At 40.3% G+C, this 21,707-nt stretch overlaps 1 protein-coding gene across 2 annotated transcripts in view; it reads right to left on the reverse strand.

Moving 5' to 3' along the window:
• SRPK1 (SRSF protein kinase 1) overlaps positions 1-21,707 on the reverse strand; it is a 94,326-nt gene that overhangs the window by 22,215 nt on the left and 50,404 nt on the right. For both annotated transcript variants that reach the window (XM_017870081.1, XM_017870080.1), the window contains exons 6-12: positions 20,030-20,136; positions 18,103-18,268; positions 16,131-16,156; positions 15,482-15,695; positions 14,686-15,105; positions 14,320-14,420; positions 2,383-2,490 (exon numbers count right to left, since the gene is read on the reverse strand). In XM_017870081.1, the coding sequence (XP_017725570.1) occupies positions 2,383-2,490; positions 14,320-14,420; positions 14,686-15,105; positions 15,482-15,695; positions 16,131-16,156; positions 18,103-18,268; positions 20,030-20,136 (1,142 nt within the window). The remainder of the gene's footprint in view (positions 1-2,382; positions 2,491-14,319; positions 14,421-14,685; positions 15,106-15,481; positions 15,696-16,130; positions 16,157-18,102; positions 18,269-20,029; positions 20,137-21,707) is intronic.

A 21,707-nucleotide genomic window follows, 5' to 3' on the forward strand; every position in this document is an offset into this window, starting at 1 on the left:
GTCTCAAAAAAAAAAAAAAAAAAAAAGTCATCACCATTCTCTTAATCTCAACCCAGGGACACATACACTGCGGAAGGTTGCAGGGACCTCTGCCTAGGAAAGCCAGGCATTGTCCAAGGTTTCTCCCCATGTGATAGTCTGAAATATGGCCTCGTGGGAAGGGAAAGACTTCATTGTCCCCAGCCTGACATCTGTGAAGGGTCTGTGCTGAGGAGGATTAGTGTAAGAGGAAAGAAGGCCTCTTGGCAGTTAAGATAGAGAAAGGCATCTGTCTCCTGCCCGTCCTTGGGCAATGGAACCTCTCAGTGTAAAACTTGATTGCACGTTCTATTTACTGAGATGGGAGAAAACCGCCTTAGGGCTGAAGGTAGGATGCGCTAGCGGCAATGCTGCTCTTTATGCACTAAAAAAGTTTATGGAGATGTTTACATATGCATATCGAGGCACAGCACTTTTCCTTAAACTTATTCAAGTCACAGAGATCTTTATTCCTATGTCTTACTGCTGACCTTCTCCCTACTATGACCCTATTGTCCTGCCACTTTCCTTTTTCCGAGATGGTAAAGATAATGACCAATAAATACTGAGGGAACTCAGAGACCAGTGCAGGCGGGGGTCCTCAGTATGCTGAGCGCTGGTCCCCTGGGCCCACTTTTTCTTTCTCTATACTCTGTCTCTGTGTCTCATTTCTTTTCTCAAGTCTCTCTTTCCACCTAACTAGAAACACCCACAGGTGTGGGGGAGCAGGCCACCCTTTCACTAAACCCTTGGAATTTCCAAGAGCTAGGTGTCTTTATCCATGGTGGGCTCTTGGACCATATCTAAGTTTATATTAACAAAGTGACTCATGTTGGGGCCCTATATAGTTGGATTTTTGATGTTCCGTTCTTGTTGCCTAGGCTGGAGTGCAATGGTGTGATTTTGGCTCACTGCAACCTCTGTCTCCCAGGTTCAAGCGATTCTCCTGCGTCAGCCTCCCAAGTAGCTGGGATTATAGGCCATGTACCACATCTGGCTAATTTTCAGTAGAGACAGGGTTTCATCATGTTGGTCAATCTGGTCTCAACCTCCTGACCTCAAGTGATCCACCTGCCTCGGTCTCCCAAAGTGCTGGGATTACAGGCATAAGCCACTGCGGCCAGCCCCTACATAGTTTTAAGATCAAGGTCGGACATACGGGAAAGACCAACCACATGATCAGAGGATTGGGTCTTTCCAACTTCCCAGCCTCCAGGGAAGGGAGGGAAAGCTTGAAGACTGAGCTCAATCACATGGCCAATGATTCAATCAATACCTAATTAATGACATCTCAATAAAACTCTGAACACTTGAAGCTTGGGTGAGCATCCCGCGGTGGTGACACACATCAATGTGCCAGGAGGGTGACAAGTCCTGAGGACATAGAAGCTTCATGTTTAGTACCCTTTCAGACTTTCCCCTATGTGTCCTGATTGGTATTCTTTATAAAAAAACTATAGCAAGCTTAGCACTTTCTGAGGGGGTAATGCAAAACTCTTAATTTGTAGCCAGTTGGTTAGAAGCACAAGTGGCTTGTGGATCCTGTGGCTTGTGGTTAGTGTCTGAAGTGAGAGCAATCTTGTGGGGAACCATGCTCTTAACCTATGAAGTCTGCGATAACTCTGGGTAGTTAGCATCGGAATTACATTGTAAGCGATCACTCAAAATGTGTCAGGCAATGAATCCAGACAGTTATACATAACAGCCATGATTCCTGACAGTATGGGGCTTACAACATAGAAGAGAAACAAGTAAATAAACATGGTTAGAAATTATGGTGATTAAAGATATTAAGGAGTATAATACATTTTAAGAAACAATGTAACACATTCCAACATGAGGCTATTAGTAGGAAATCATTTATGATCAACTAAATCTGACCACTGGAATAGTTGCTTGCCGGGGGCTAAATAGCCATTTACGAATCTATGAATGATTGGACTTCACATCTTGGGAGCTACAAAGATATCTGAGGAGCTGCAGAATTGTACAAAATGAAGCAGTTTCCAGGGGTTTCTTTGATCTGAAAACAGATGAGTGCTAAAAATGCAAAGATACTTGTAATCATCTCCTAATCAAAACCAACAACACCTCTTAGTAGTTATTTTCATTATTGTTCCCCCCAACAATCTGTAGTAAGAAACATTTGGTTCCTTCACCTAACAGGAACTTGGCAGTAACCAAATGAAATGCCAGACAGATTTTTGAATTCGGACCTCTCTAGACATAGAATTTAGAATTCCTATGGTAAGTCATCTGTGTTACGTTCTTTTCTGCTAGTTAATTTGCTGGTTTACTGAAATTAGCAAACAGGGCAAGATATGTACCACTTAACAAGTGAAAGCCAAGGGGAAAAAACATTACCATGCATGCTGTGCTCCAAATGTCAGCAGGGGTATTATAGCCAGATCCTATCAGAACTTCCAAGGAACGATACTGCCTTGTTTGAATATCTTCAGTGAAATGTTTGTGCTGAGAAAACGAAGGAAACAACATTTTAAACTTCATTCGAAAAAGTAACAAGTCAATACTGCTTAACAATGAAGATGGAAATAAACTCTCTGAAGTTTTTCCCAAACCAAAGTTCTCACTTTGCTTATTTCTTAAACAGCATTTTTATGTTATTAGCTCCAACAATCCTTTGCCTTACACACAGCTACTCCAAATTATTTTTACAAACAAATGAGCCTAAACTTAATATAGATACACAGGCCTAGGAAACAACAACAGCTTTATTCTTTTTAAAAATTGTTTTAGTAAAGATGGGGTCTTGCTATGTTGCCCATGCTGGACTCAAAACTCCTGGGCTCAAGTGATCCACCCGCCTTGGCCTCCCAAAGTGCTGGGATTACAGGCGTGAGCTACCACACCAAGGAATCCAAACTCTTTAACCTTGCAATTTACTATACTTGTCTTTAATAAGTATCTTTCTATGCCTTTATTGGTGATGTTGATGTTCTACCTAGAGTACTTTTTGCTGTTTTGGTCAAATTTCATCTAGTACCCTTTGAAGCCCTGGTCTAGTTTTCTACCTGAAGCTTTCTCTGGGTAATTTCCTCTTTTCACAAACACTGTTCCCTGTTTTTAAATTGCAATAGGATTAGAGAATCGTCTTCCACATTTTCCTATCACATTTGAATAACTGAATTTTGTTTCCTGTATATGACTCATAAGCTTCTTTTTGCCTTCATTATTCATTTATTTTTATTATGGACAATTTCAAATATATACAAAAGTAGAAAGAATCATGAACCCCATGCCATTTATTATACTAGTGTCACAAAGCAATTACCACTCATTGCCAGTCTATTTTCAACTGTATCCCAACCCTGCCACTGCACCTACACCAGATTTTGAAGTACATACTAGACATTTTATTTTCATTCATAAATATGGCTTTCTGAAAGATTACTCTTTTTAACTGTGACACTTTGTCACTTAAAAAAAAAAATTAAGATTCAAAACCAAACAATCAGAGTTTCAATGTTGAAAGTGAACATCAAATCTTTAGTATGAGAGGTGAAAACAGGCTGAGTGTGGCACATCACTATGCAATTATCTTACAGACTTCCACTGGGGGAAAAGGTTTCATATAAAGATTAAGAATTAGAATGGCATCGGTCTTTAGTACCATCAAGACTGGAAACTAGAAAACAATGGAGCAACGACATTCTGAAAGAAAATGTTTTCTAACCTAGAATTCTCTACACAGGAAACTGAGTGTGAAAGCAGAATAAAGACTATCAGATGTGCAAATCCTACCCTTCCCCCACCCAATCTCATACCCTTTCTCAGGAAACTATTGCATGTTGCATGTACTCTACAAAAAAGATGACATAAACCAAGAAAGATAGGAGACACAGAAAACAGGGGATATATAGAGATATATATAGAGAAAATAATAAACCTCCAGGATGATGGTGAAGGGAAATCCCAATGACAGTAATGTAGCAGACCTACAGGGCAACCCAATCAGATGAACAGAGATTAGAAGACTCCAGGTTCTAGGACAGAGCGCTTTAGAAAGATAATAGTAGAAAGAACACTCAATGTATCTGTACATATTAAAGTGTATTTACAACACTGGGTAAAAGTATGGGATTGAATTAAGTGATCAACAGTACAAAGAAAACTAAGCAAATGAAACATGTTATGTTTTATAACATGTTTCAGAACGGAATGAAACCATGGAAAGATTCAGAAAGGAAAAGGAACCACAATATATGCTCAGTTCAGCTGAGGATAGCATTAGAGTCTCAATGATATAAACATGGAATGATCATGTAGCCAAAAATTAGATTACATTGGGGAAATGAGGAATTTGTGCTGTGATGCTAGATAAGTCCCATTTTCCAGGAGGAAAAAAATAATATGTAACACTGAAAACAAAATTGGAGTAATATAACCTGTTATTAGTGATATAAAGGTAAATACTGTTATGGGGAGTGAAAAACTGGTGAAAGAAGTAGGCAGATTTTTAAATAAAAGCTTCAATAACTGTCTCCCTCACTGTGTAAATAAATGCATGCCTGATAAGCAAAAAAGGAAAAAAAAAAAAGAAAAAAAAAAGAATAAAAAACTTAGTACAGTGGTCCCTCAGTGTACTTCGGGGATTAGTTTCAGAATTCCCTGAGCATAACAAAATCTGTGCACACTCAAGTTTCACAGTTGGCCCAGAACTCAAATATACAAAAAGCCAGCCCTCCATATATGTGCATTTCACATTCCTCAAATACTGTTTTCCATTCTTGTTTGGTTAAAAAAAATCTGTGTATAAGTGGACTTGTGTAGTTCAAACCTACGTTGTTCAAAAGTTGACTGTATTTTTAATAATACAGCTCATTAAAAATTATGTAAAATTCCATTACTGAATACCAGATGCTGATGTGCTGAAGAGATCAAGAAGTGAGATCCAATCTGAATCCAATGGGGTGCAACACACATGTATTGTTCACCACTGTGCCCTAATGCCTACATCAGAGTATGTGCCAATATGTTTGCTGAATGAGTGAATGGGTGAAAAGAACGTAGTCATTTTTTTTTTTTTTTGAGACGGAGTCTCGCTCTGTCAACCAGGCTGGAGTGTGGTGGTGTGATGTCGGCTCACTGCAAGCTCCGCCTCCTGGGTTCACGCCATTCTCCTGCCTCAGCCTCCCGAGTAGCTGGGACTACAGGTGACCGCCACCAAGTCCGGCTGATTTCTTTTTTGTATTTTTAGTAGAGACGGCGTTTCACTGTGTTAGCCAGGATGGCCTCGATCTCCTGACCTCGTGATCCGCTCACCTCGGCCTCCCAAAGTGCTGGGATTAGAGGCGTGAGCCAAGAACGCAGTCATTTTAAATGCAGAGACACTGTTATGGTTTGAATGTCTGTCCCCTTTGAAACTAATATTGAAACTTCATGTCCAATGTTCACAGTACTACTAGCAGGTGGGACCTTTAAGCCTTTAACAGGTGGCTGGGTCATGAGGGGTTGCCTTCACGAATGGACTAATGGGTTATCACAGGGTGGGAATGAATTAACAGAGTAGACTTGTTATAAAAGTTGAAGAGAGATTAATTCTGTTGTGATGTAAGTAACAGAAGACTCTACCGGAATAAAGAAAAGTGTGCCACATAGGTAAGAAAACACACATAAAGGTGTTCCAAACATAAAGGCACAGGAGCCCGAAACATGGTGTGGACAGGAAACTGGCATTTGATGTTTGTACAGTGTGGTATTTGTTATAGTCAATACATTTCTCCACAATTTATTTGCTAAAATATTTACTGAGTACCTGCTATATACCAGGCACTGTTCTAAGTACTAAATATAGATACAGCAGTAAACCAGAAAAACTTTGTTGTGATATGATGTACATTCTATTGAGAGGCTTATTAAGCAAATAAACATACAATATTAGGTTGTGTTAAGTGTTGTGGAGAAAAAAAAAGTTACAGGGAGAAAGGAAGAGTAGGCAAATACATGAGTGAATATGATAAAGGTATAAGTGTTTGGAGAGTGGGGGTTTGTTAATTACATTAGGTGTTTAGGGGGGAAGATCTCCCTGATAAGTGATATCTGGGTAAAAACTTAAAGAAAATGAAGGAGTTGTACGTGAAGAGGATTCCAAGCAGAAGGAAGAGTAAGTTCTCTTTGCTTGGTGGTGTGTGGGCCATGGTAAGGACTTTGGTATTCATTCTGAAGGGAGCCACTGCAAAGTTTAGAGAATATATGATTTGACTTACATTTAAAATGGCCGACTAGACACAGGTAGTATGTGCCTCATCCACAGAAAGGAACCAGAACAGTCAGAAGATACCCACATTTTGAACAGATTGTCCAGGAAAGAATGCTAGGATTCACCAGAGAAGTGATAGGAAGCACCAGAAGGAAAGGGTTTGAGGAAGCTGGCATGGGCATACAGTAAGAGAGAAATCCCCAGCATTCCACATTCTGAAAATGGGTTTTATGACCTTGGTTATGGGAGAAACCCTGAACCAACTAGGGCCTCGGGCCTGACATACAGAACTGCCTAAAGTTTGGACAGATGTTGCTCCAAAAAGGGAACCCACAGAGAATGCCACAGGCATCTGAGTCTAAGCGGCTTCAGCTGGGTGCCATTTTGACAGCCTTGATACCAGGGATCTGCAGACACAGCTGCTGTCACTCTACTGCTCTGAGGAAGGAGAGGGGAGGCTAGGCACTCTCATGCACTCCCGGGAGGGTCCCTATCACCCTGCCATGGGCTGCTTTTGAGACCAAGATGTGAGTGGACCACATTCCCCACAGCGCCTTCCCCATGCTGCTGGCCTAAGAGGGACCCTCCCCTCTCTGGTCCCAGGTATAAAGTGCTATTTTGAGAGTTTAATGCTAGGTTGTGCCTTGCCCTTTCGGGCTGACCTGGCTGTAGCTACCACTTGGCTGAGGAGGGACAGGGAAACCAGGCTCTCCTATGCATACCTAAGAAAACAGGCTTCTGTGAGACTGAGACTTGAGTGTACCATAACTCCCCACAGTTTCTTGCCCACGCTGTTCATTTGAGAGGGAACCTACCCTTTCAGTCACAGACCAACAGCTGGCACCATTTTGCGAGTTTACAGCTGGGCTATGCGCTGCCCTTGGGTAACATGGCTGCAACTGCCACCCAGCTGGGAGACAGACAGCAGAGACCAAGCTTCTCTAAGCACACTTAGGAACATATCCATTGCCCTGCTATGAGCGGCTGTAAAACTAGGGACTAGCCCCCTCCAACCCATCACAGCTAACAACAACAACAACACAGACTGCTTGGGTCCCAGCGGGTTGCTCCACCACTCTAACTGCCATCCCCTACATTATACCAACTGCTCAGGGGCCTGAGAACCTGCTCATATATCCAGTCAGAGACCCAAGAATTCACCCCTCCAAGACCCATTAACACGGGAACCAACGTAAACTGCTCTGGGGCCTAAAAACAGGAACACTGAGCCCACTAATGCCACCATCAGGGTCCAAAGACTGGCTCAGTTGGCATACAAGTCCCCAGCAAAACCTCACTACAACCTAAACTGTACCCTAAGCCACAGAGGAAACTGCAGATACCCCTGACCCTGTGTACTGCCAAAAAAGTTATACAAAAACCATATTACCAGAGGTACCCAAAATCAAAATCAACAAGTATCTTACTTAACCAACAACATATATACAACTTCAGAAAAATATTCTCCCCTACAAAAGCAATTTCAAAAAAATTGAAACAAGTGACTACTGCAACAAACATGCAGATATCAACGGAAGACACAGAAAACATAAACAGGTAAATATGACAGCACCAAAGGACCACAACAATTGTCCAGCAACAGATCCCAACAAAAAAGAATCCCTTGAAATGCCAAATAAATCAAAATATTAATTTTAAAGAAGCTCAATAAGATGCAAGAGAAATCTGAAAATCAATACCAGGAAATCAGAAAATCCATTCAAGATTTTGAATGAGAAATTTACCAAGGTGACAGATATCTTAACAACAACAACAAACCCCAGAAATTCTAAAACTAAAAAACTCATTGAAGCAGGGCACAGTTGCTCACATCTGTAATCCTAGCACTTTTGGAGGCTAAGGTGCTTGAGCCCAGGAGTTCGAGACAAGCCTGGGCAACATAGTGAGACCTGTCTCTACCAAAAAAAAGTAGATAGGTGTGTTGGCATGCACCTGGGGTCCCAGCTACTCAGGAGGCTGAGGCAGGAGGATCGCTTGAGCCCAGGAGATTGAAGCTGCAGTGAGCTGTGATCATACCACTGCATTCCAGCCTGGGTGACAGAGTGAGACAATGTCTCAAATAAATTAATAAATTAAATAAAAAATTTATTCAAGGAAATACAAAACACATTCGAAAGCTTCAATAATAGACTAGAACAAGCAGAAGAATCTGAGAACTTGAAGACAGGTCCTCTGAAATATTCTAGTCAGATAAATATAAGGAAATAAAAAAAAATTAGCTGAGCCTGGTGGTGTGTGCCTGTAGTCTCAGCTACTCAGGAGGCTAGGGCAGGAGGACTGCTTGAGCCCAGGAGTTAAAGGTTGCAACAAGCTATGATGGCACCACTTCATTTCTACCTAAGCAACAGAGACCCTGTTTCTAAATAATAATAATAATAATTAATTAATTAAATGAATAAATAATTTTTTTTTAAGTTTAGAAAACCTCTTTAAGAAAATAGTAGATAAAAATTTCCCAAGTCTAACAAGTGAGTTAAGGCATCCAGATACAGGAGGCCCACTGATCCCCAGGCAAATACTGGGGAGAGGGAGGGGAGACTTTCCCACAAGAAACAAAAGCTGAGGGATTAAAAAAAAAAAAAGCTGAGGGATTTTATCAATACCAGACCCGTCCTTACAAGAAATCTTAAAGAAAGAAAATCTTTCTTCAATCAGAAAGAAAAACTCATTAATGAGCAATAAATAATCATGTGAAGATACAAAACTCACCAGTAAATATACAGAAAAACACAGAATATTATAACACCGTTAACTGTAGTGTGTAAACTACTCTTACCCTAAGTAGAAAGACAGATCAACCAATCAAAAATAACTACAGCAACTTTTCAAGATACAGACAGTCAAAAATGGTGCTGGGAAAACTGGATACCCATATGCAGAAAAATGAAACTCAATTCCTATCTCTCATAATACATAAAAATCAAATCAAAATAGATTAAAGACTGAAATCTAAGATCTCCAACTTTGAAGCTACTATAAGGAAACATTTGGGAAAATCTCCAGGACACTGGTCTGGGCAAAATTTTCTTGAGCAATACCTCACAAGCACAGGCAACCAAAACAAAAATGGACAAATGGGATAACATGAAGTTAAACAGCTTCTGCACAGCAAAGAAAACAATCAGCAAAGTGAAGAGACAACCCATAGAATGGGAGAAAATATTTGCAAATTACCCATCTGACAGCGGATTAATAACTAGAACATATAAGGAGCTCAAGCAACTCTATAGGAAAAAAATCTAATAATCTGATCAAAAAATGGGCCAAAGATTTGAATAGACATTTCTCAAAAGACATGCAAACGGCAAAGAGGCACGTGAAAAGGTGCTCAACATCACTGACCATCAGAGATAGGCAAATCGAAGCTACAACGAGAGCATTTCACCCCAGTTAAAATGGCTTATGTCCAAAAGACAGGCAGTAACAAATGCTGGCAAGGATGTGGAGAAAAGGGAACCTGCATGCACTGTTGGTAGGAATGTAAACTGGTTACAACCACCATGGAGAACAGTTTGGAGGTCCCTCAGAAAACTAAAAATAGAGCTATCCAGCAATCCCATTACTGTGTATATAATCAAACAAAAGGAAATCTGTATACAAAAAAGATGGCTGCACTCTGATGTTTGTTGTAGCACTGTTCACATTATCTAAGATTTGGAAGCAACCGAAGTGTCCATCAACAGATGAATAAAAAAATGTGGTGCATATACACAACGAAGTACTATTCAGCCATAAAAAGAATGGGATCTTGTCATTTACAACAACATGGATGGAACTGGATATCATTATGTTAAGTGAAATAAGCCAGGCACAGAAAGACAAATTTCACATGTTCTCACTTATTTGTTGGAGCTAAAAATCAAAACAATAGAACTCAAGGATACAGAGAGTAGAAGGATGGTTACCAGAGGCTGGGAAGGGTAGTGTGGGAGAAGTGGGGAGGCAAGGATGATTAATAGGTATAAAAAATTACTTACAAATAATAAGATCTACTCTTTGATAGCACAACAGGGTGACTATAGTGAATAATTATATATTTAAAAATAATGAAAAGAGTATAATTAGATTGTCACAACACAAAGGATAAATGCTTAAGGGGATGGATACCCCATTCTCCACGATGTGATTATTTCACAGTGCATGCCTGTGTCAAAACATCTCAGATACCCCACAAATACATACACCTAGTATGCACCCATTAAAAATTTAAAAAAATTTTAAAAACAATTACACTATCCAAAGCAATCTATAGGTTCAATGTAATTCTTTTCAAAATACCAATGTCATTTTTTCACAGAATTAGAAAAAACAATTCTAAAATTCATATGGAACAAGAAAAGAATCTAAACAGCCAAAGGAATCCTAAGCAAAAAGAAAAAAGCTAGAAGCATTACACTATCTGACTTAAATTATACAAGGTTATAGCAACCAAAACAGCATGTATTAGTATTAAAATAGATACACAGATCAATGGAACAGAATAGAGAACCTAGAAATAAAGCCACATACTTAACAGCAAACTGATCTTTGAAAAGTCAACAAGCACATTCATTGGGGAAAAGACATCCTTTTCAATAAATGGTTCCGGGAAAACTGGACTGGCATATGCAGAGGAATAAAAGATCCCTATCACTCACCATACACAAAAATCAACTCAAGACCGATTAAAGACTTGAATATAAGACCTGATACTTATGACTAAGACCTCAAAAGCACAGGCAACAAAAATAAAAACAGACAAATGGGACTTAAACAAAAAAGCTTCTGCACAGCAAAAGAAATAATCAAGAGTCAACGGCAACCTGCAAAATGGGAGAAAATATCTGCAAACTATATGACCCAACAGGGAACTAACATCCAGAATTTACAAGAAACTCAAACAACTCAACAAAAAAAAAACCCCAAATAATCCCATTAAAAGGTAGGCTATGGACATGAATAGAGATTTTTCAAAAGAAGACAAACGGCCAACAAATACATGAAAAAATGTCCACTATCACTAACCAGCAGAGAAATGCAAATTAAAATCACAATGAGATATCTTTCACCAATCAGAGTGGCTATTACTAAAAATACAAAAAAAAAAAAAAAAAAAAAAAAAACAACCAAAAAAAAACATGTTGGAGAGGATGTGGAGAAAAGGGAATTCTTATACACTCTTGGTGGGAATGAAAATCAGCACAATCTCTACAGAAAATAGTGTGAAAGGCCAGGCGTGGTGGCTCATGGCTGTAATCCCAGCACTTTGGGAGTCCGAGGTAGGCAGATTACGAGGTTAGGAGATCAAGACCATGCTGGTCGACATGGTGAAATCCCGTCTCTACTAAAAATACAAAAAATTAGCCGGCCGTGGCAGCACATGCCTGTAGTCCCAGCTACTCGGGAGGGTGAGGCAGGAGAATTGCTTGAACCTGGGAAGCAAAGGCTGCAGTGAGCAGAGATCGCATCACCGCACTCCAGCCTGGGCAACAGAGTGAGACTCCATTTAAAAAAAAAAAAAAAAAAGAAAAGAAAGAAAGTAGTATGTACATTTCTCAAAGAACAAAAAATAAAACTACCACATGATCTAGCAGTTCCACTGCTGGGTATCTGCCTAAAGGAAAATAAATCATATCAAAAAGATGCCTGTACTTGTATGTTTATCACAGCACTATTCATAATAAAAACTGTGGAATCAACCCAAGTTTCTAGGAGTAAAGAAAATGTGGTATGGAATGGTACACAATACCTTTCAGCCATAAAAAATGAAATCGTGTTTTGCAGCAACATGGACGGAACTGGATGCCATTATCGTAATTGAAACAATTCAAACAAAGATAAATACCACATGTTCTCACTTGTAAGTGGGAGCTACATAATGTGTCCACATGGAGGCAGTGTGGAATGATGAACAATGAAGACTCAGAGGGTGGGGTGAAAGGGTAGATGAAGGGAGGTTGCTTGGTGGTTACAATGTGCACTGTTCCAGTGATGGGTCCATTGAAGGCCCTGACTTCACCACAATGCAATATATCAACCTAGCAAACTGCACTTATACCTCATGAACATGTACAAATTAAAAAATAAGAGTATCACTCTGATAGATGTGTTGCCAACAGTCTATGGGGAGCAAGGTCAGCAGAAGAGAGAAAGTGAAGAAGCTATTGCAGTCACTACTGAAGTCATCCAGGGTGACCCGGACCCAGATGATAGCGTAGTGGAGTAATTCTAATTACTTGGAAAGCTGCTCCACATTCTTATCAGTCAGTGCTAAGCTGTTTTTTCTAAAAGGTTATCACAGTATTCTAGAATCAATATGGGAAATAAGATCCTTCTGAGGTCTGAACCATGTCCCATTTAAAAGCATATGGTTCTTTGAGTACTGTCATTTATGTGTGAATCATTCTATCATAGATTTTAAAAAGATGTCCATTAAAAATAACATTGGTCAGGCATGGTGGCTCATGCCTGTAATCTCAACACTTTGCAAGGCCGAGGCAGACAGATCACTTGAGGTCCGGAGTTTGAGACCAGCCTGCCCAACATGGTGAAACCCCTCCTCTACTAAAAATACAAAAATTAGCCAGGGCATGGTGGCGCACGCCTGTAATCCTAGCTACTTAGAAGGCTGAGGCAGGAGAATCACTTGAATCCGGTGGGCAGAGGTTCCAGTGAGCTGAAATTGTGTCACTGCACTCCAGCCTGGGTGACAGAGCGAGACTCTGTCTCAAACAAAAAAACCTTAAAACACTTTCTTATTAGTACATAGTAAAAAACAACAGTATAAATAATTTGCCAATGAAAATGAGATTCCACTATTTAGCCTGAAGATCATAGAAGAAAATACTTTTCTGAGTTGTTAAAGGTAGAATAACTGATGTATCTTTTCTTTTCTTTTTTTTTTGAGATGGAGTTTCACTCTTGTTGCCCAGGCTGGAGTGCAATGGTGCAATCTCGGCTCACCGCAACCTCTGACTCCCAGGTTCAAGTGATTCTCCTGCCTCAGCCTGCAGAGTAGCTGGGATCACAGGCATGTGCCAACACGCGCGGCTAATTTTTTTGTATTTTTAGTAGAGATGGGGTTTCTCCATGTGGTCAGGCTGGTCTCGAACTCCTGACCTCAGGTGATCTGCCCGCCTCTGCCTCCCAAAGTGCTAGGATTACAGGCATAAGCCACCATGCCCGGCTAACTGATGTATCTTTTCTAGAGTGTAATATGACACTATACATAAAAAAAATACAATTATTTGTAATTACATGTCATTAAGAATAATTAAAAATAAGTTAAATGACACTATACATCATAAAGCCCTTTTAGAAATCATGGAACTTCTGACTTAGCAATTCTATGTCTAGGACATGTCCTAAGAAAATATACAAAGATTTAGGCCAGGCGCGGTGGCTCAAGCCTGTAATCCCCAGCACTTTAGGAGGCCGAGACGGGCGGATCACGAGGTCAGGAGATCGAGACCATCCTGGCTAACACGGTGAAACCCCGTCTCTACTAAAAAATACAAAAAACTAGCCGGGCGAGGTGGCGGGCGCCTGTGGTCCCAGCTACTCGGGAGCCTGAGGCAGGAGAATGGCATAAACCCAGGAGGCGGAGCTTGCAGTGAGCTGAGATCCGGCCACTGCACTCCAGCCTGGGCGACACAGCGAGACTCCGTCTCAAAAAAAAAAAAAAAAAAAAAAAAATACAAAGATTTGTGTGCAGAGTCTCATCACAAAGAGCTGTCAAAAATACATAGATTAGGCCGGGCGCGGTGGCTCAAGCCTGTAATCCCAGCACTTTGGGAGGCTGAGACGGGCGGATCACGAGGTCAGGAGATCGAGACCATCCTGGCTAACACGGTGAAACCCCGTCTCTACTAAAAAATACAAAAAACTAGCCGGGCGAGGTGGCGGGCGCCTGTACATTTAAACTTTTCCACAGTAAAAGGTTATTTTAAATGTGAAAAAATATTCACTGAAGTATTGTGTCAATCTGGGTATAGAATTACAGATGTTTTGCATAACTAAGTCCAAATTCTCATTCATTCTCCCAGTCACTTCAAAACACCATTGAGACAAGTTTAACTTACCACCCAACAAGCATTTCCAAGATCAGCAATCTTCACCTTGAGCTTTTCTGCATTTTTTGGCTCAAGGGGATTAACAAGAAAATTTCCAGCCGTGGATTTTCCTACAGACAACAGGCATCATCAATAAGACTATTCAATGAACAGAGAAATACTCAATGAGTAATGAAGTTCTCCAAGGTAAGAGTAAGACAGTGAGCAATACCCAAGAGACAACTTACATTTTTCTAAGACAAAAAGAGCATAGCAACACCTTGAGTTTCTAGAATTAAAAAGCTCTGCCACATAAACAATGATACTTTTAGTCTAGAAATCTATGATTGTGTTGTGCAGGGAAGGAGTGCTGAGGAAGTATAGCTGCATAGGTACCTTTGTTGTCCAGTGGTCCATTATGTTCTTGCTCTTGTTCATCTTCACAGGGTATCTCTGCCCGAATGCTTTCTTGAAGTTGGCTAATGTGTTGTTCACTGAATGACTGATCTATAGTTGAGGAAGACTGGCACACCATGGTGTCTGACACCTCAGATTTTATAGGTGTACAAGAGTCTGTTTCTTGAGATGTGCTGCTGTCTCCATTTTGGGAGCTTAGAAAACTAGATTCCTGATTCAGATTTTGAACATCACAGTCATTAGCATTATGTAGATCCTCTTTATGTCTCAATGTTTCACTATTACTGTTCTGAGTATAATTAATGACTTCAATCACTCCATTGCAATTAATTTCTGCTGCACCACCCTCTGTATCACGTTCCATAAGTGTTTGGTCCTGGCCAATGGTACTTGACTCTTCTAAGGAACAAACGAACAAAAAAAGATGTATGCATATGTGTGTGAGTGAAAGAACAGAAACATTTCTCACAAGATTAAAACATTTTCTAGAACTTATATTGAGTGACATAAAAACATGACTAAACATCTAAAACCTATTTCTGGAAGGGCCAAGATCTTACTTTTACCCAATTGTTAAATGAAATCTATGTTCCCTTTCCTGAGAGAAGTTACAAATTACATTTAAATATTACCTGCCTAACATTTATGACAAGATCCATATTCTTATAAAGATACCCCCAGAGATATGTTGTATGTATGAAACCACTGTATTATATAGCAATGATAAATTAACGTTAAAGTGTGTTGTAAAGTAATTTTTGTGTTCTATTTATACCAAGTCTTTCTTGGGTCATTTTATTAGGTGGGTTCTCTTTCAAGGGTCTTTCAACAGGACTCTCTGATTCTTCTTGCTTGTTTGGTCTTTTTTGCCCAGGGCCCGACTCTTTCTCCATTTCCTCAATTTCCTGCATTCGCTTCTCTAGTAATTCTGCCTGGCGCTTCTGCTTCTTCTTCAATTTCTTCTTCTTATTCTTTGACATTTTGTCAGCCTGGGCGGAGATTACAAACAGATAAAGCCTTCAGGTAGCTAATTAATTACCCCCAGTTGGAGATAGTTGTTAACTTTAATTACTTCCTAATTAAATTTCACAAATCTTTCCCTAACATAGCACTTAAGTCTTTCATTAAATTAAAAGATGTGGGATACTCTTATAAACCCAAATAAAAACAGAATAAATAACAAAGTGTGGTCTTCTGAGCAGTCTGTGGGGCTGGTTTACATTCAAACTCAAATTTTTTAGAGGCCTCACCAGTACAAATTTGATGAAGGTGCATGGGAATTTACTAGAGAAAATTATAGAAGCGCAGGAATTTTTTTTCCTTTTGGTTCTCAAACTTGAAACAAACTATTACCATCCACAACAGAAGAACCCATGCCTGTAGTCCATAGATCAAAATTAGATATAGAAACACCTTATACTTACTGGTTTAGGTTGGGGAGCAGTACTGACTGAAAAGAAAAGAAAATCAAGTAAGAATTCTGGCATTCATCAGGCAATATAAACTAAGGCTCAGATAAAACACTCTACCAGAATGAAGTCTTTCTTACGTAGTCTACATTGCAGAAAAAACTATTATTTTTAAACGACTTAAGCAGAAGCCATATTATTGTTAACATTTTTAAAGAAAATAATGCATAACAGAAATTGCCAAACTTAAAAAAAAAAAAAGGTAGCATCAGTAAGTGCAAAGAACCAAGTTCCCATTTCTGGTTTCCACGACTAAAGCTGCTAAAATCACCTATTTTCCATTCCCATGCACCGCTTTAAATAGAAAGGGACAAGCAACAACCTCTTCACCTCAAATGCTATCCAGAATCTGTCAGTTTTAAAAGGGGAGTCTAGGTGACATCAAGAGCTATAGTAATTTGCTCTATAGCATGTCATGGATAACTGTAGCTTAGCTGGAAGGCAGATTTTCAGTCTTCCTCTTTTAAAAATATTTGTATAATAACTCTGGTTAAAAAAACACATAATAGGCCAGGCGCGGTGGCTCAAGCCTGTAATCCCAGCACTTTGGGAGGCCGAGATGGGCGAATCACGAGGTCAGCAGATCGAGACCATCCTGGCTAACACGGTGAAACCCCGACTCTACTAAAAAATACAAAAAACTAGCCGGGCGAGGTGGTGGGTGCCTGTAGTCCCAGCTACTCGGGAGGCTGAGGCAGGAGAATGGCGTAAACCCGGGAGGCGGAGCTTGCAGTGAGCTGAGATCCGGCCACTGCACTCCAGCCTGGGAGACACAGCGAGACTCCGTCTCAAAAAAACAAACAAACAAACAAAAAACGCATAATAAAAATTTATACCCTGGATAAGTGTACATTCAGTGGTTTTAACACTATTCACACTGTTGTAGAACAGCATCTGCAGAATGTTTTCATCTTGTAAAACAGAAACTACATCCATTTAACAACCAACTCCCCATTTCCCCCTTCTTTAGTCTTCCTTTTTAAAGGAAGTAAATAACTAATACTTCAACTTGAGAATCAAACAAGTTCCTAAAAAGTGACACTACTAAAACTAAAATCTGTATCTCAAAAGAAAAAAAAATCATAAAGCAGCCTTTATATATTTATTTATTTAATGTTATGTCTTGAGACAGGGTCTCACATTGTTGCTTAGGCCGGAGTGCAGTAGCACTATCACAACTTGCAGCAGCCTTGACCTCCTAGGCTCAAACAATCAGCCTGCCCCAGCCTCCTGAGTAACTGGACTACAGGCATGCACCACCACGCCTGGCTACCTTTTTTAATTTTTGTAGAGACAAGGTCTTACTATATTGCCTAGCCTGGTCTCAAACTCCTGGGCTCAAATGATCCTCCCACCTCAGCCTCCCAAAGTGTTGGGTTATAGGCATGAGCCACTGTGCCTGGTCCCATAATTTATTTGGTATATAATACTGTATGGCACACTACTAACTGCTTTGCCATTTAATCCCAATAATTCCCAGTGGAGGGAAAATAAAGCAAAATAACTCAGCTAAGGTTTCTCAGTGTAGGATGAAACCCAAATTCAAACCAAGTGTGTCTACTCCAGTGTTTAAACCCAAACTCTTAATAACAATGTTATCTTGTCCCTCTATAGACTACCAGTCCTATAAATGAGCATGTGTGATCACAGTAAGAGGTAAACACTTCAAAAATCATCAAATAAGAAAAAATATTTTCAAACAATACACACCAGCTTTTATAAGCTACAACACAAAGACACAACAATATCTAGTTTTCTCCTTCCCCTATGGAAGTAACAGTGAGAGTGTCTCTTGGAAGCTGATAATATTTCTTAAATATGTTATTATTAAAATGGATTGAGTAGTGTTTAATTCCCTGGTAACAGAATAAAAATAGAAATTTCTTTTAACTTCTAATGAAAGCAAAGTCCCTAAAAGAAAATATACCTGCAGATCCGGAAGGCGGAGGAGCTCCAGATCGCTGCCACTCTGTTGCTTCTGCAGCCAGCCTCCGAATGTACTGCTCATTCACTGACAATAAGATGTTCTCTGGTTTAATGTCAGTGTGGATGATACGGCACTTGGTATGTAAGTAATCAAGACCCTGTAACACCTGAATGGAAATAGAGTGGCAGACTTGCAAATACAAAATACAGGTTTTCTGGATAAGCAAGAGATTATAACAGGACATTAAAAAAAAAAAAGATATGGTAGCGTTTTCTATAGAGAATAAAAGCACCTTTTAAAAAAAGCACAAAAAAACTTTCTCAGAAAGATTTTTTTTTTTTTTGGTTTTCTGGACAGAGTCTCGCTGTTGCCCAGGCTGGGCAGGCAGGGCGCGGTCGCTGACGCAGGCTCGGAGATCCCAGATTCACGCATTTCTCCTGCCTCAGCCTCCCCAGTAGCTTGGGGACTACAGGAGCTGACAGCCAGCCCAGCTAATTTTTGTAGTTTAGTAGAGAGGGGTTTCAACGATGTTAGGCCAGGATGGGTCTCGGTCTCCTGACCTCGGGGTTGCTCACCGTCTGGCCTCCCAAAGCTTAGGATTAGAGGCGTGAGCCACCGCGCCCGCCTCGAAAGATTAAACTATGAAAAAGGCGAGGAGACATTGTTTACAATAAAAATTCGCAGAGCGTGTAACAAAGCTAAATTCGTATTTGGCAGATATTCTTCAACTATGTACATTGCAAAGACAGATGAACAATTCAACACCACCTTAGGGTGTAAGTAGGAGACACGTGGATCTTAGTTATCCTGAATTCAAACGCCTCATGGAAGAAACGAGGTTCTTGCGCGCGTTGGAGCCTCTTTCCAGGAACATATTAGCCAAACAAATTTTTGCCCGCTTGAAGGTATTAAAATGCGATGGTAAAATTTCTACGATGTATATGTGAAGGCTCTTTGAAAAGAGAAGCGGAGAAGTGCGTATAAAGGATGCAAATACATCTGATCATAGCATTATCTATTCAAGTAAAGTACTATTTGCAACGCAGAACTTCTGGATAAGGGCTCCATGTTCCAAGTTAGGAACCTCAGCTTCCGTTTCTAAGCTATTATAGGAGGGCAAACCTAGGTGAACATACCTTATGCTGTAACATTTAGAAAACAGAATAGCAACGTATAAAACTCTAAGGTGAATGAAATATTTATAATTTTAGCAGATTAAAATTCAAGTTTTTTAATCTGCAGACGGAGTCGTTTGCTCCGGTCGTCGCAGGGGGAGTGCAGTGGCACGATCTCGGCTCACTGAATTTCGCCTCCGGGTTCAACCGATTCGCTGCCGCTCGCGCTCTCCGAGTAGCTGGGATTACAGGTGTCGCCACCCATGCCCGGTTACATTTTTGCAGAGTTTTAGTAGGACACGCGTTTCGCCAATTGTTGGCCAGGCTGGTCTTGAACTCCTGAGCTCAGGGGATCTGCCTGCCTACGAGCCTCCAAAGTGCTGGGTTCGCAGCATGAGCCAGTGGCCGCAGCCAATACTTACTTTGTAAACAAAATCTCCTTTTTTTGAGATGGGAGTCTCGCTCGTTGCCAGGCTGGAGTGCAGTGGCAAGCGGCTCACGCAAGCTCTGCGCCCGGGTGCACGGCCCATGCATGCCGCAGCCTCCGAGTAGCGGGGACTAGAGGCGCCCCGCCACCAGGCCTAGCTAATTTTTTTATTTTTAGTGGAGATGGCGTTCACCGGTTAGCCAGGGATGGTCTCAGATCTCCGTGACCTCATGATCCCGCCCGCCTCGCGCCTCCCAAAGTGCTGGGATTACAGGCGTGGGCCACTGCACCCGGCCTTAAAACAAAAATTCTATTGGAAAAAATAAACTCCTGACACTTTAAGAATATTAAAAAATCACTACAAAGTCAAGACTAAGATACATACTTGCTGAATAATTTTTTTGACACAAGGCAGTGGAAGCCCCTGATAACTGGACTTGATGATCCACTTGAGCAGATGATGCCCCAAAACTTCAAATACCATGCAGATATCTAGGAATTCATTAAGGAGGAAAAAAAAAAGGCACAAAAGAAGAACAGGGCAAGACAAGCTGTGAATTCCACCCATTAAAATATTATGTATTGTTTTCTTTCAGTATAAAAAGTTACAGAGCTTGAATGAATAAATATGTAGCTGTCAATATTCTAAAATTTCAAAGTCTAATGCTATAGTCAATGAAAGCGTCCATGAAACATAAAATTGTGGGCAGTTGGCTTATCAGTATTATTATGTACATTAAAATACTCAATGGTAAAAGAAAAAGTGAAACCTACATATGCAAATAGTGAAAGAAAGCACTAGGCTCAAGCTGTTGATTAGGTAAATTAGTTTCTTCCCTAATATCAAAATTGGTGTCCGGGGTAAAAATTCTCACTCTCACAGTTTCAAAGCAAAGAAAAACAAATCATTCTTTAACCACAGAAGACACGAATGTACAAGAAAGACTTAAACCTCAAAAATGTAAATGCCAACTTTTTTTAAAATAGGAAACTTGCTTAATGCGCTGCAGTTTACAAAACTAATCTTGATTCCAGCGCCACCATGTGTTGTCCTTATGTATGAACAACCTGATGACACCACACAGTAGGAATATTCTGAGTCTAAAATTGTGCAGGGCACAACAGGGATTTTAGTAGTATCTTGATGTCTTCCACCCCCACTAGCTTCTACATGCAAGTCAAGACATATATATATAGTAATGGTCTAGTGCTCAGACTTTAAGATTCTGCATTAAAGGAAAGCCTGAGCTCCTTGGAAAAATGACCAAATCCAACACAGGAAAAATACAGGGTAAACTTGGAACACCTTGCTGTTCCAACAAATAATATGTCAGGAAGAAACAGGAGCCATCTTGAAAAGGATGTCACCAGCCATGTGGAGACTTTTTTTTTTGAGACGGAGTCTCGCTCTGTTGCCTAGGCTGGAGTGCAGTGGCACTATCTCAGTTTACTGCAACCTCCGCCTCTCGGCACTACAGGCGCGCACCACCATGCTGGGCTAATTTTTCTATTTTTAGTAGAGACAGGGTTTCACCATATTGGCCAGGCTGATCTCGAACTCCTGACCTCGTGATCCACCCGCCTCAGCCTCCCAAAGTGCTGGGATTAGAGGTGTGAGCCACTGCACCCGGCCAGACCATTTTAAAGAATAAAATTACGAGTTAATATATGAATTGAAAACAGAACAAGTCCACACTGATCTGAAAGTAAGTGTGGAGGCAGGAGGAAGAGAAACATCTTCTTTAGAGAAGAAAGCCAAATAATAAATATATAAGGGATTACAGAAATAGAAAATCACCATTTTACAATCACTATAGTATATACTATTACTGATTCAGATAAGAATCAGTGAATACTAAAACGACATGTGAAAGACTGTTGGGAAAAAGGATTGTCACAGTGTCAAAATATCATTCCACAGACTGCTTATTAATTACGAAAAGAACAAAGTACCTTAACAACTGGGAAATCTGGAAGGCATTGCCTTAACCAAGTGATCAAACTTATTACCACCAATGATAAGCACAAATTCACATCATGTGCCTTCTAATGCAATATACTGA

This window comes from Rhinopithecus bieti, unplaced genomic scaffold (assembly GCF_001698545.2).
Source record: "Rhinopithecus bieti isolate Rb0 unplaced genomic scaffold, ASM169854v2 scaffold_4553, whole genome shotgun sequence".
Classification (NCBI taxonomy): Eukaryota; Metazoa; Chordata; class Mammalia; order Primates; family Cercopithecidae; genus Rhinopithecus; species Rhinopithecus bieti.